General features: G+C 40.0%; 1 protein-coding gene across 1 annotated transcript in view; it reads right to left on the minus strand.

Moving 5' to 3' along the window:
• The window catches only part of IMPG2 (interphotoreceptor matrix proteoglycan 2), a 61,926-nt gene that overhangs the window by 31,929 nt on the left and 13,688 nt on the right, over positions 1-16,309 (minus strand). Inside the window, exons 4-5 of the mRNA XM_054815613.1 lie at positions 6,409-6,440; positions 6,291-6,314 (exon numbers count right to left, since the gene is read on the minus strand). Of these exons, the coding sequence (XP_054671588.1) occupies positions 6,291-6,314; positions 6,409-6,440 (56 nt within the window). The remainder of the gene's footprint in view (positions 1-6,290; positions 6,315-6,408; positions 6,441-16,309) is intronic.

The following is a 16,309-nucleotide window of genomic DNA, read 5'->3' on the forward strand; positions in this document are numbered from 1 at the left end:
CTTCTCTCTGTGAAGTGTTTTTGCCTTTGTTAAACATGTTTTCCCTGAGGTACCACTAGCTCGGCTGCGGGGCTCAGCCACGCCCTGCGGCGGGTCTCTCAGAGCCGGCTGGAACCGGCTGTGTCCGGCGTGGGGCAGCCCCGGCCGCTCCTCACAGGGCCCGCACTGCAGCTCCCCCGCCAGCGCCTGGGCACCCACACCCAGTACCACAAGATCAATTTTAACTAAGTTGCTTCAGTTTTTAAAGGAAAAATCCTCAAAGTAGGCAAGAAAAAACAAGGAGAATGCTATGGTGTGGTATAAATCACACTTTTAAAAGAGGAGCAGTGTACAAATGGAAAAGTCTAAAGTTAGTTTTCCAGAGTAGAGTACTACTTCTAGATTAGATCACTGGTTATAGACGTTCAAAATAAAATTCTCCAATTTTTCAAACGTCCCGAAGCACTCTCACTGTCACTGACTTGTCCGACAGGGCGCTTTGGTTGGTAACAACAACTTCGGCATGGGGTTAGCCACCTGGTGCCAACCACAGACCAAACCACGCCACGGGGCAACTGTGTGAGTGCTGAAAAGCAAGGTGAGAATAAGGCCGTTGTCGTTTACAGCACAGCAAACCCATCACCTTAAGCACTAACAGGCTTGTCAAGGCCGGATAATACGTTCTTACTGGTACTGAGAAGCTTTTAAATACAAGGCCCCAAGAGCTAGCCAATTTTCTGACAAAATTCTGGCTCACAGCTGGCTGAAAATTAAAAGCCAAGGGCTTAAATAACACCTAGTAAAACCCTAATCAATCTAACAAAGCAAGACCAGTCAAGTACCGAATTTGGCCAAATTAACAGTTACCAGTTTTTCTCAGGAGGATAAAAATACTGTTTTAAGAAAGTGTGCTATAAGTGACCTCACTTTGTGCACAACATTGTTTTTTCATTACTTTACTGGAACGGTGAGGTTTGCTTTCTTTTTGCATCCATTTCTTTTTGCCTTCTACTTCCCCTTAGCATTTTAATTTTTCAAATGCCCACTTTATTAATCTCCTAAAAAAGCAGCAATAGTACTAGGTATCTCTAAAGAAGCCACTCAAAATGCACATGACAATGCATATACTGATTTGCCTGAACACATTGATCTTCAAGGTAAATACAGATTCCCCTTCAGTGACACCATTTAAAATATCGGGGATCCTTTTTTTGCCCCAGGCTTAATCCAGGGCCCAGGCTTTATTTTTAACTATACCTACACAAGCAAGCCATTCCAGGTGAAGGGACTATATTCCAGCAAGAGCTTATTGTGAATTTGAGACACGTACACATGAAACGTAATTTCTATTGTCCTACCTGCATGAGTGATGCCCTGGACCACCTTGGCTGAGCAGTAAGCAAAATATAAAAACATACACATATGTATGGAGAGGCAGGAAGGAATTTGCACAAGCAGATGTCTACGCAGCAGAATGAACAACACTGCACTGTGTTTCCTTGGCGGAAACAACCGGTTTCAGATCACACAGCTCTGTTAGACACAGGGATCCAGGCAGGTGCAAGGGAAGACCCATAAGGGCCTCAGAAGTTGATCTGAAGCAAAAAGTGCTTATAGAGAGCCTATATATATTATACAGCAAACACAGCTCACAAATACAGCCTATATTCCTGTTTTTCAAGCCCCATGGTAAGTACTTCTGTGTGACATCAGTCATGTCAGGAAAAGACTCGATAGGTTCCAGTCCACCAAAGCACAGAGTGTCCCATTGACTCAGGGGCAACTGTAGAGCCTAAACAAGTTCTTTACGTGCAACCATACTGTGTTATTAAGGAAAAATACCACTCTGGATCTGGCAATGTGGTATCGGTGATACCATTTCACCCCCCGCTATGACCTTTTCAAAGGTATTAGTTACATTCTTCTCTACATAACTCCTCAAGGTTTAACACCAACTTAAGTCTGTGGTTGAAGAAGGTAACATCTTCAGATTTGTACTACATGTTCTGGACATCCATCAGTTTGTTTATCAATTTGAATGTCCTAAACTCTAATTTGCTATGTCAAGCATTTATTGTTCTTCAACATTATTATTTCAATGCTTATATTGCACAATCATTTTATGGTCTGATTTTCTCCTTTTGAAATGTTTTAATCACATGTCCTTGAGCTAAGTATGTGATTTCAGAAGTATTTTTATCCAAATACAGAATGCGAAACTGAGCCTTGTATTCAGATTCTTTTCCTTTTAAATTGGAATTGCATTTATCTTAATTTTCATTTAGGTAATTCTTGAATTTTGATCTCTTTTGGTTTTAATTAAAGCAGGACACACCTTTCATACCTGACTGTAGGGACCACAAAAGAAAATATACAACTGAAGAGGAGCAGCGTGGAACTCTTCACATGGGGTAAAGCTGTGCAGATGCTCAAAAATTTCTGAAACGAGCAATATCGTTGCCAAGTCCACATGCAGACAATAAAGGAACTCAGGTATGTTTCTACTTCATTGCAGGCAGAACTGCTGAACTGTTGAAATGATCCCAACATGGAAGACAAATTCTTTTTCTTTCATAACGCACATTTAGATAAATGGTACAAAATTTGAGTTGATACATCATCAACCCTTGCTGCCACCACTGATGAAATGTGGATCCTAAATTTGCCAATGCATTTCAAAGCAGAGAACATGGACAGAACAAAGGAGGTCCAGACATGATTTATTGCAACTAATTTCAGTAAGCCCAGAATCAGCAAGTACCACTCAGAAAAGACACATGCTTCTATTTCATTTGACATTAATAGCCACTTCTGAAGAAGTGAAAAAGTAGTGCACTATAGTTATCCTTTTCACCTATCCCATTCTCCTTTTCTTTTCTTCAGTATGTTATTGTGTATACAGCATTCAAGCAAGGCTCTGACATAAAAGGTATATTTTTCTATTGCAGCAGTTTTGTGCTACTCGTTTGCTTTATGTTGATTCTCAAGATCTGGCTTTTGACTCCCCCACAGGAATTAGACAAAACAACTGTCCTATTGTCATGAGACATACTCCAAAATTAAGAGAGCAAAATTCATTATGCAAAGTCCCAATAACCTAAGGTTTAAAGCTATTATTAAAAGTCTTGAGCTGATGTAGTGCTCCCACACTTCCCACTGGGGCTAAAAGTCCACGATATCCACTGGGCTGCTCTATACACATCTAGATTGTGTCCCATATATTACTTTTCCTTTGAGGTTTTCTCCTCAGTGGTACTTAATTTAATCCCTCCGTTCCTTAAAAGGCCAGGCTAGCTAAGCATTTAACCTACGTGAATGCATGCACTAGCCTTAGAGGAACAAACTTTCATCCTGCTGTTACGCAATTGACAGTAATGCCGGATTGTGAGTTATTCTGGGAAGTAAATTACACAAGTACAAGCCACCTTTCTGTAGGCTACACTAAAACTATCCTAGCGTTTAACTAGCTGAAGCCAGCTTTTTCCAGCTGGAGACACAATATTGACATCTAGGTGGGATTATGAGACGTATTCAATGATTTAAATCACAGCTTCAATTCTACAGCTCTTTATAGCTTTCAGCACAGTTTTGCTTTAATCTAGAAAGGTAGCATGGTTAAAATGACCAACAGATATCCAGGGTCTGTCTTCTGTGCCAGATCAGCCCCAAAATAAGGAAACGGACCCCCAACTGTCTCACAGAAAAAACAGATTGGTCGAAGCTCATAAAAAGAAAACATTCTTTTAGTTTCTTGTGCCTGGGCTATGCTCTAGAAAACAAACCTACTGCAAAAATTCCTATGTCCTCATCAGTGGGAAAACGGACTTAGAAATATGCCTAATGCTAGGCCTCCAAACTGAAATGACTGCTTCTGCACAGTCATCAGAGAAACTGGAGCTCCTCAGAGGACAAATCAGAACACCTCTGTTAGACCCTTGCTTCGAGGCATTCTCTGGAGAAGCCTGTCCTTCCCGGGCAATGTGAGAGCCTCACCCAAACATCTCAGCTAGGTACCCAACGCAGGTGCTTTAGGATAGTCCTGCCATCCCTTGAGACATGAAACCAGGTCAATTCCCCATTCTGACACAGATGGCACAGCCAGGTGGCAATACAGCCATGCTCAAATCACTGCATTGCCCTGCACTGGACCAGCCTCTCTCTGCACATGTGGGTCAGCTGGTGGCTACAGCACTGCTCAGGAAATGCCAGAAGCACACTCACATCTCCTCCTGTGCAGGAGGGACTTGACGCTGGATTTCCCACACTGTGCCCTAAGGACTTGAGGTGATCCTGGTTTAGGTCCTTACACCGATTTCTTACAGAACATTTTTGAAAGGTCTTAATTTTATTCTGATGTGTAGTGGGAAGTCTGGTGTATTTTTTCAGGAAATAATAATGTTGGCTGTTGGCAATACTGAGATGGCTCGCTCACTCTTGATGTAGGATGTCTGAAGTTAGCTAAGACATATTCTACCCATGACAGCCAATGTTTTTACATGACCCTGGCTTTCAAACTTCACTGCTTAAACTTTGTGGTGCAGAGATGCCCAGAACACTCTTAGAATAAGGGTTGTGTGGGGGGGTTAATTTTGCAAAAATAAATTATTTTAATTTCTTCCCAATGCTTCATTATCCAGAGCAAATCTACTTGTGTCTATCTCTCTGCTTCAGTCTTGTATCACTCTCTTTATGCACTATCATATCCAAGCACAAAACAAACAATAACTTTTAGAGGAAAAGACATAGTAAACCCAAAGTTTAAACTGACGGTCATAACAAAGATCCCATCCTAAAGGTAGAAACACTCTGAAATAATATATACTGGGATAAAAGCAATGTGGTTTTGCGAGCAATGCAGTAAAGGCCCACAGTGAATTCAGTTGGGTAAAGCTTGTCATTTGTCTACTGGAGCCCCTTTAATGCCTGTCACAAAACACTTGATAAGATGGCTTTTGTACGAGTACAACATTAATCACTCTGATCCACCTTTCAATCAAATGTTGGGCTTTTTGCATTGTTAGGTTGCTTAGCCCAGTGCACGTAGGGAGTCTAGATTAATTAGTGTTGACTCTAATTCCTCTCATCTATCTCCACATTTACTAGATTTCCGGAATCATGTAGAGGGATACAGTAGGTTTTCAAACGCAAACAACTTCAGAAAGATGAATTGTTTTCAGAGTTGTCAACATTCAAACGGAGATAACTGTATCTCTGAATTCACATTTTCTGATAAATAAGATGTGGTTGCATTCGCATAAAGAGCCAGTCTAGAGAATGACTGATGCTAATGAGAAAGAATTGGACCCACAGAGTTGACAAGATTATTTTTTTTTTTTAATTTATTTTCTCTTGAAAAGTTTGGTCAATGTTGCATTCTCAACAGAGAAAGTTCTGAACAGATGTACGCTACCCAATTGACCTGGAGGCTTCAGGGAGTGCTCGTGTCAGAGGAGCGTTCAGCTCAACAGGACAGAGAGTAACCAGTTTCTTAGGAATCGCTTTTGTCCTTATCATCTCATGTTATTAATTTTAATATATAAAGTTGTGGTTATGAAATCATGATGAGGATACCTAATTTGAGAAGCTGGGCTTTTTTTAAAGACTGTTAATACCATTCCCAGTAAACAAATTACTCATTTATTGTAGCTTTATACGGCCAGTAAAGCAGGGAATTGAACCTGCCAATTTTTCAGATAAGTTCAGCACCAGGTTGTTTGAGTTTGAATTGCTCTAAAAGTAACAGCTTAAAGTTCTAAGTAGGAATGGAGTAATAATAATTTGAACAGATTTTCCTTTCAGTTTGAAAAAGACATGAAAATAACAGGTCAAGTTCAGGTTTGCTTTGGTAAAAAGCAGCCACAATTCAGACTAGCTTTCATTTTTATTGCCTTGTTAAAAGTGTGAGGAGCCCAAGCAGCCAATTCCCTTGTAACTGTTTTTAGAGCACATCTCTTAAAAGTGGGGTGTTTTTTTAAAGCATTTCAGAAACATTCCACTTTTTTTTTTTTGCTTTTTGTAATGATGACCAGGACTACGTTAAAGCCTTTGGGAAATGTTCTCAGGGTAACCGGAACTCTAACACAAGTAACTAAGGTCACATCTCTTTCCCAAAGTACATTTCCCCCCACTAAACCTCTTCAGGTAAATAGCCTGCATCTGTGCCCAAAGGCCAACAAGGTGATGACATACTTAAGCAGAAGTACAAACCCCAGATTGGCTAAGGTATTTTGAGCATGCCGAGCGTGCCAGGACAGCCAGCCAGTGCTTCGCGTGGGAGAACCACAAGGCTTTAAAAAGGGAAAATTACTTACCCACACGACCAATCAGTGCAGGAACTGACAAGAAAAAGAGAGAAAAGGTTACAAAATGTCACAACTCAGCCCTGCTGTTATTTCCAGAGTAAAATAAAAGGTAAACACAGGTACTCACCCGCCCATTGCTTCCTTTATATAGGACAGTTTCTGGAAAACAAACAAACAAACCCTAAGTATATTTGAGTATCATAATTTGAAAGGAACTGAAATGCAGTTTATACCACTTTGTTTCCTCCCTTGTGCCAAAATAATTCTCTTTTCTTTGTTCTGTGTTCATTTTTTAAGTTCAAAATTTATTAACAAAGTCCCCGCTGAAAAGAAAACAAGTCTTACATTTCCAAAATACAACTGAAACTGAACAACAGATACTGTAAGGAGCACTAGATTTGTCAGAAGATGCACTGCATTTCTGCATTGTTCTGCAGGAACAACGTTCCCTCACCTTAGAGGAGGCTAGCAATAAGACCACTTGCTTAAAAGGATCTTAAGATTGACACTCTTACTTCCGCTACTTGCCTATAGATTTAAAACCGTCTTTTTGAAAGTACAGTTACAGCTTAAAAATAAGGTAGTAGGATTAGTCTGATGACTTTGTTTAGGGTTATACAAGTGACAAGGATGACATTTTTTTCATTATTGGTGTATGAAGACTAAGGCAGAGCTACACAGTTCATGATTTTTCATCAAAATTCTCCTGGTGTTAGTGACATTGGTTCTACAGGGGAGTCACAGGAGTGTCTGTGGGGAACCCCACAAGAAGTGGAGGAGATGCTGAGCAGTTTGCAGCGTGATAGCTGTTGAAGAATAATGCTGTTTCCTGCTGCTGTACCAACGTGAACAGAATACAAAGTACTTACAGAAGTTTATTGTCCAGCCATGTATTTTCTGTTTGCCTCTGGTTTTAGGGGAAAGGGTATTGTTTGGTGGTTTGTTTATTGGGCTGGCTTTCTTTACATAATCAGTGCAGATACATTTTCCAGTAAAAACTCAACCCAAAGTGGATCAACTCAAATAGCTACTTTAAAGTTAAATTACAATGAACTTAACACATAGTATTTCCACTTTGAAAACTTCCCTACAAAACACCCATATGTATTTAGTGACCTAAGGACTGACACTCCAAGCTAGACTGATGATTCTTTTTGTGAAGGAGGAGTGGAAAGGCAAAAGAGACTTTTTGAACAGGTTAGCCTGCTCATTCTCTTCACCTGTGTTTCTAAGGAAGTCTAGAACTTCAGGTTTTATTGATTCGGAGCCACACCAGTGACTACCTTTCTCTTCTTTCCAGGACATCTGTGGACAGTAAGTGTGATCACAGCTAGAATGGCAGGCAGCCTGGATATCAGCCTGAGGAGGGCTTGCCAAAATACTAATTTCAGTCAGTTTGCTTTTCAGCATGTCCTTTGGCCAACCTTTATTGTACAAGTCCATTAAATTAAGTATTTGGAGATACTAAAGTATGAAAAAATTAAGACACAGCTAGACCAGTTTTAAGTGACAAACCAAGACACTAGGAAGACTAGGTAGTCTAAAGTGAAAAGTCTAACTTGGGGCCAAGAAAACTGTACTGGACTTTGGGTATTTTTTTTTAAGGGGTCATTATGCTGCTCTATACAGTGTTTGTACTCAGCTTTAGTGTACTGGGATCTGCAAGGAATAGAGAAACAGATTCCTTCTCTACAAGCTTTTAGGAAGTTATATGTAAGTAGTAGCCCTTTTAGTAAAAGGTGTTTGTTCATTAGAAAGAGAGACTTTCTTCCATAGTCAGTCAGTCAAGGCAGTTTGTAGGTGCTATTGAAACCAAACCTGGTTATTAGGGGCCCCACACATTTTTTTATACCACCTGGTAGTCTGTACCCAGCAGCTTTACTCACTAGTCCGCAAAGGCCATTGACAGCAGAGGTCAGTATAGCCCTGATCATTTCATAGAGCAAGGAAACAGAGATGCCCCAATGAGGGGCGCCTTGGCCAAAGCTCTGTTGCAGGACAGCCCGAGGAGCTGGTGGCACCCAGCTTTCCTGAGTCTGGGTCCCAGGACTTGACTAAGATGTCTTGTTATTTCCAAGTCTTCTATTCAATAAATTATAAAAAGAACTTGTAAGAACCACTTGAAATGCCAAATTATTATTTTACTGGCCAAGATCTAGAATAACAAACATGACACGCTATCTCTACATCTACCTTTTAAAAGAGGCATAAAATTACTAAGTTGTCATAAATTATTGAGTTGTCATCTAATTTTGTAGTAAACTAGCAAAGCCTAATACTGTGTGATTGGCTTTCAATGACAGCCTCTGCATGGGGCAGCTGGATTATGCCTTAATTCACCTAGTTCAAGACAGAATATTCTCTTTTCATTGTGAATCACATCTTTTGTGAAATAAAATAACTTTAAAGAATTATATGCTTTAAATGACTGTTTAAATGAGCTGATTTTTCACAAATCTTTCTCAGACAAAATATCCCCCTAGATTCAATGGTAGCTTTGAGAAATAACGATAAAGACTGTCACCCTTACATTTGGTTGCTATATAATGCTGTGAAGCCATCGTGAAAACAACAACAAAAAATGCATGAACTGTAAATTACAAATGAGTTGATAAAAGAATTATCAGTCATCCATTAAAACCCATCTGCCAATGCAAAGCTTGCACAGAGATTATTATCCTCTTGCAGCTTTATGTCACAGGTAAAATCTCAGGGTTTACAGGAAATTCAAAAGGAAAGTATGATCTCAATACCCAGTCTTCAGTTTCTTACAGTCTACAGAGGGCTGAAAAACAGATTCACACATTTTTGGATCAGTCCTACAGACTGAAATATAAGACTTTTTTTTTATTATATTAAATGTGGTTTGGGTTTTTTGCAACTGAGGATGTGAAAATGAAGCATCCACCATTGCTAAGCTGGCATGGTCTGCAATAGTTTGTAGTGCGATTGCCTTCCTCTCTCTTAAATGTCTAACTTGCGTTCCAGTCTGGGATGTGGGCAAGCACTGACATATTTTAGTTTCATGGCAAACAGGGACCTTCACCCCCTAATTAGAAGCCAAGGGCTCTAGAGTTCTAATACTGGCTTGGTTTCTCCTTCAGTACAGAATAGCATTTGCCAAATCACCTCACCTCTCTGGCTTAGTTTCTTCATTTAAAAGATGGAGTTATAAACATACCTACCACACAAGGATCTGCAAGGATTAATTAACATCTTTACCCTTTGAATACTTGAAGTGATCTATAAATAGTTCTACATAGCAGCAGCAGCCACACCAAGGCTTGAGGGGACAGCTTTTACTCAGTGAAGCTACCTCTGAGAGATGCTTTGTATAAAATTAGTTCTCTTGAAGCAAGACCTTCATAACATTATTATACTAATTCTTCTAAAGCTGGGAGCTGAGTTTTGTGTCAGTTGCACTAGTGCTTCCCTTTCTCAACAGGCCACAGGTAGTTTATCTAATGCAAAATTATCATGAATTAATAAAAGTCCATAGAATTAAATACCGGCTACCACAATACGACGAATCACATACAGTACCGACTGGATGGATGAGCTGTCAACTCGTGAACTTACAGAAAAGCAGTTACACAGGATAGTCTTGTCCGATCCTAAGAGACGATTGTTAGGCACAGAAGACAAAATATCTCAGAGAGAATTCCAGGCAGGAGAAAAAGGTAGAAGCAATGTCAAGGAGATCTTAAATAATCTCATATTAGTTAATCCCATCTGTGCAGGACTGTACCAAGCACGTTTGATTTAACCCACCTGAACACATAATTTGCAACAGGAAAGTAATACCAAGAAATGATTCTCTCTTTGCCTGTCCTGATTCCCCACCACAGTGCGTGGCAGAACCACGCTGTCGTGGAGGCAAGGCCAAAGCACTGGAGGGAATCCAAGGAGATGGATGACAATGTTCAGAACTGAAGCTGGAGGGAAAGGCCAGGATGGAGAGCAGTGCCCTGAAGCACAGCCCTGACAGGTAAGGTGAAAATATGGTTTACAGTGAGCAAGAGGAGAGACAGCAGGGAAAACTTAGTGGAACAGAAATTGTTTTAGCCATGTTCAACTTGAAGGCTGGAGATCCATGGTAAGGTGACAGAAACAAGCCAAGGGTCCAGTCTGCCCAGGAGGAGTCAGTTCCATAGCAGAGGGGAACTCTCAACATAGAAGCGATTCTTCAGCGTGTGTTAGGCAGTGCTATCTAGAAATGAGGTGAAAAACAGGGAAAACAAGGAAGAACTACAGATTTGCAGAGTAAAGGAACTGATCAGACAAGGATGACGAGGATGAAGTATCGGTTCTGAGCTCAGGCTTCCTGGCTGACAGTTTCTGTGCTGTGCCAGGTGTCAGAGAGACTGAAAAGGAAGATTTAGGCTGGAACTGGAGGAGAGTGACCAAAGAGAGAATTAACACAGAAAGAGCTTAAGAGATGAAAGGGAGATAAGGCAAGATCTGGAGAAGCAACTGGAGCTACTTAATCTATTTGCATATATGTGGTGAAGGTTTGGGGGTTTTCTTTTTAAGTTAGAGGAGGCTAAAACTTGCAATGCAAAAAGAAAGAGCCAGTCAATAGGAGAATAGTAAGTGTGGGGATAAGAACGGGGGTGAAGGAATCTGACATAATGGCTCAAAGGAGGACAACAGAAGACAATTTTTTTGCATCTGTAAGAGGAGGTAGAGGGTGTGAAAGAGCAGATGAAATCTGCTTTTTTCCAGATTTAGAAGAAACTGGAGATGTTCTATGCAAAGAAAAATATGTTAAAGTATCTAAGACAGCAATCAAAAAGATACTGGAAACTGTGAATAGGACATTTGATTAAATAAAGACAATGGTTAGCAAGGAAGATCACAGAACAGGAAAAGGAGAAACAGCAGAAGAGGTCTTTCTGCCTCAGAGGAACTTTAGGAAGACAAAATCATCTACTGCATGAGGTGATCAGAAGCTACAGCACTGAGACTAAGTGGTTACAAACAACTCACACCATTGGGGTGCTACATCCCACCTTTGAACACAGCTCAGAATTCAGGAGAAATCATGTATTTTACATTGCTGAGTGCCCGTTTCAGCATGCTAAGAAGGTGTTTTGTTATGCTATGCCATTAAGACATCCCAAGGTGGGGCTGCCTTCTGCCCCTGTCACCCTAGTCTCCTTCACTGGGCAGTTAGTCTGTGCTCCAAACACACTGAAATAGAGCGAGCTGCTGATGGGCTTAAAAGTCAATACTAAACAAAAGTACTGCTGAGCAAACACAATTGCAGGTTTTGTTTCTTGGCCCAGGAGCTTTTTGAGTTGACTTTTGGTAGGTGAGCACCTCCTGTGACTGTTTTGGGGATTCCTGGGGAAACTCTCTGCTTTTGGTTCTCAAAGCTGTACTACAAACTCCTTTCCACGGCTACCTCTCAGCTTAACTCTTGGATCTCGGCCCCACCAAAAGGTGCACACAAGACAAATCTCCCTCTCACCAGCATCCAGAAATCACACAGCCCTGCTTCCTTTGGAAAGGATTCATGACCTAATCCATACTGTCACGTGTCTCATTTGCCCAACACTGTTCAGATATGCTTTGTTATACCTTGTTTTCTGTGATACAATGTCAGGCTAATGAAAAAATTGAAAAGTAAAAAAAATTATAAGCATGACTTGGTAAAGATTGCTTTTTATTCACTAGGCAGGAATTGTAATTTTTCCATCCTCTTCTAATCACAGTACATTTATGAATTATATTCATAACAAGGCCTGACATTGTTTCTTGCTATATAAGCACATATATTACTAGTCAATGTGAAATCACCTGAGGCTCCATCAAAAAATGTAAACAATCAAGGTATCTGCAGGGTAAAAGGGACTCCCCAGTATCTTTTAACAGAAACTGAGTTTTTACAGTGTATCCTGCACATTGTGGTTTCGGTTTTGATTTCAAAGAACCACAAACTATATAAGGATGTGCTTGATTTCACATCTACTTTTTTCAACCTCTTAAAAAAAATCTTTGTTCTTACTAGCACTGCACATTTTTCACACCTTCAGTTCTTTTAACTTTGTTCTTTCACACTTGAATATTCAGTGCAGCATCTTCTGATGCAATTTGTACAAAAGATTGCTTGTAACTTCTTATATTAATTGCTCTGTTTATGCTACAGATTGGTGAGCCTCAAGGTGTGCAAGATTTTGTTTAGGCACCACAAAGCCACCAATTTTCTGAACTTTCCTCATCTCTTCAACAAAAAAAGGCTTTGGAAGAGCATCTGGTTGGTGTGGTACACTTTTTCCAGTTGCATTCTGGCTGAAACAGCAGCAAAGCTTTGTGTTGTTGAAACTAGAAGGATTAAAAAAGGGGGGAAAAAAAAGAAAAGGAAAAAAACCTGACATGAGTTGAGGCTTTAGTTCACCTAGCTTGATTTCTTCCTAATCACTGTCAGGAGCAGATGCCTCTATGGAAGTTGTATGAATCTCCAAAGACTGGACAGGAACCTTATGATATCTCTCAGCATGCTAAGGAGACATGGTAGACAATCAGTCTACAAAAAAGTTCCTTTGACTGTTACAGTATTTGATTCTCAATGTGAAATAAGTCCATTGTCTAGAAATACTACAAATAGAAGAGAAAACCACAAACTCTGTCCCCAAAACCATTGCTCAGCCCCAACAGGTTGCAGGGGAAGCAGAAGTTTGTATTGCTCTGATGAAGCTCTTGGATGCAAGGATGAAGAACTGGTGGTCTAGCTTGGGAGCTCACCAAATACCCAAACCACCTCCTGACCGCATGCCTGGTGAGCGGGTCCCAGCAGTTCAAGGAAGAAACAAGGGAAACACTGGCAACTGATTCTCCTTTAATCTTCTTATTTACTATAAGAACAGGCTGCATATGAAAATGTTATACTTCCCTGAGACACAGCAACACAGTAAAGAACACAAGCAGAGTTAATTTATATGAAGGAAGGTTTATGTGAAGAAATATACTGCAAACAAAACTTCCCTTTAGATTAGAATTACCTTCTCCTTTTCCAGTTCTGCCAAGATTTCAAAAGAGATGGAGGGATAACATAATCCCACACTTTGCAAATCTACTTAATATCCAGAGAAATTAGTCAGGCTTATAATCATCCTATGTAAAGTACTTTAACATGATCACACAGAAAGTAAAATGAAAGAATTTGAGGAAAAGAAAAAGAATATTTTAAATAATTTTTTAAGCTTGGCATAAATCTGTAAAGCTGTTCATCTGCTCCTTCTGAAAATCTGTCAGGTGAATTGCTTTAAGAACCTGACGAAAACATAGTGTATATATATAATATATTATTGTATAACTTGTATATATACACACACGTGTGTATCGGCAATCGCACAGAGTCAGGCCTCGATTCTCCAAGACAACACATGGCACATAGCTTGCTTATTAAAGAGCAGCACCAGCAGTGCCTTCTGGGGCACACCTCCCCACCAGTAGAAGCCATCTGATGGCAAAAGAGCAAATTCCAGCTACGTATGCTTTCACCTCCACCAAATTAGTCAAGTCTTCTTGACAGACTATTAGGGACTGAACAACATTTTTCCTGAAGGAAAAAGTGTGAAAACTGGGACCAGAGCTCGTCTAAGCTCCAGCTGACAGTCAGTAAGAAAGCGTGTCGAAAGCAAGAGAAATAGAATTTTCCTGTACGTGAACTAAGCCACACTGGAGCAGACATTGCAACATCTGTAGTTGTGTGACAGTGATTACCAGTGATTAGAGGAAAGGGTAAGAAATAAAACCAGGAAGGAAGGCTAATAAAGTGTCATTTAACTACACTGCTCAAAACAGAAACTCCACAGCAAAAATAGCATGAAAGCAATAATTTTGCTGAATTATTGTTTGCTCAGAGCAAACCCCACAGATTTATTTTGCCTGATTTTCAGATATGCTGAACTCCTTTTGAGAGAGAGAGGGAAGAGTCATGGCATGCAGCACTTCTAAAAACTGAATTTCACATTGCCATTTAGCAAAAAGTAATACAGAAAGACACTTTAAGACTACCAGAAACTGCCAACATGAACAATACAAAAGAGGAAGCAGATCAATGCTATGGCAGTAATAGCCAATATATACCAAAAGAAAAGCAGAAAAATTTTGATCAGCTGCAGACTCTAAACTAAACTCTTGAAATTAACCACAGATGATTCACAGACACTGGAGAGCAGAGGAAGATTAGAAACAAGTGGTATTTAATGAGGCATGTGATGGCTGAAGAAATACCACCAACCACATATGCTGCTTTTCTACAGTGCTGGGCAGAAGTTAGTCTTCCTTTCAAGCAGTTGAGAGTGTGGACTATTCACATGTATCACGCGTGCACACTACAGACTACTGTGCATGCTGTGAAATAATGGCGGCCCTTTGGTGAGAAGTGCTCAGCACTTTATCCATCGAACCTCAGGAATGAAATAGAAATATATTACAACAGCTGACCATGAACAAACGAATGAACATGCTGTAACGAGAGAAAAAAAATCCCACAAGTAAGGGAAAGGCTTAGCCTTGCAACTTGGTCAACTTAGCTGGTGAAAGTGGAAAGAACGAGATGGTAGGACACAGTGCTTTAGTAAGTACGCTTGGTCCCACAGGCTGAGCCCCAGCTCTTACCACCACATTAGACTGGAGCAAGCAACTAGCAGGAGAAAGGATGCTCTTAAAAGCAGAGTCGTAACTGCTGCATCTGTTTGGACTTAAAGAGGTTTCACACTCTGACAAGCATTTTGTGCATGAGCCCATCTGAGAACGAGTGAGTCGGTACTAGAGTTAGTAATTAAATCCACACTCTGACCTATGTGTTCAAAAATACACCATCAGACCTTTTGAAGCTGGCTGATCAGAGATAGGATAGAGTGCTCTCACCTTCAGTCTTTGGTTCAAGTTTAAATTGAGTTCAGGCTTTTATTTTAAAAAAGTCACCTGATAGATTCATGACATTCTATGTGAAACACAGTGGTGACAGGACTCAATCCCCCTTCAAGCAGACCAGTCTCCCATCAAATCAGCCCAAAACCCGTCACCTTCTAACAACTGTGCTGAAAGCAAATAGAAAGATGAACAGTCCTTTTCCAGAATATTGCAATGCTGAAGAGAATATATCCATCTACAGGAGAAAGAAAACCTAAATTACACATAAACCATCTGAATAAATCAAACACAGAGCACTTTATCTGACTACGCTGTAATGCTGAAGGGCCGTACCCCAAAAAGTACAGCAGCAGCTGAGAAGTTAGATGCATCATCCTGCTTCCAAGAATCATCCCGATTTCTTTTAATAAGCTCCCACTACAGATCATCTCATTACCAAAATCTTCCATAAAGCAATGATACATTCACTATGCACAGAAAAGGTTCACATGAATTCTATTTGTCTCCATCTTTTTGCAAAGTCTTCTAAGGACAACAGTACCATCAGACGTTGCAGAAGCAAACTTGGGCTAGCATCTACCTGTGAAGACTAACATGCAGGCTCAGAAAAAACCCCTCTCTCCATTATCCACAACTGTTTTCATATTCACATTCCCTAGTGCACATTCCTAGCATAGGAGTCCATAAAAAAGCAGAAAGGAAAAATGTCAGCACATTCATATTAGCAAAATATTACTGATTCTATGAGACCATACATTTAAGTTTCATAAAACTACTCATCCATTAGATTGCAAAAATAGAAGAAATTGTAATCTTAAAGATCCACAAACCACCATACATTTTAAGACAGCCTTTTACCCAGAGAAATTAAGGTATCTACTGTATCTTAGATGCGTACAAAGTTAAGCACTTAATTCTGTAGTAAGGACTTAATTTTAAAATTCACAAACTCCTGAATAGACATCTTCATATTTCATTTGAGATAGGCTGCTTTAGTTTGGCTTAATACTCCTTTTATTTGCTTTAAACTAAAATAAGCTTGCTTCAACTGAAATAGCAGACTATACCAAGATATTCAGCAATTTTTAATTAAATTGTTTTACACTCGTACTCTGATTTTAACCTCTGCAACTTCCCATGGT

The sequence above is a fragment of the Grus americana genome, chromosome 1 (genome assembly GCF_028858705.1).
Source record: "Grus americana isolate bGruAme1 chromosome 1, bGruAme1.mat, whole genome shotgun sequence".
NCBI classification, from domain to species: Eukaryota; Metazoa; Chordata; class Aves; order Gruiformes; family Gruidae; genus Grus; species Grus americana.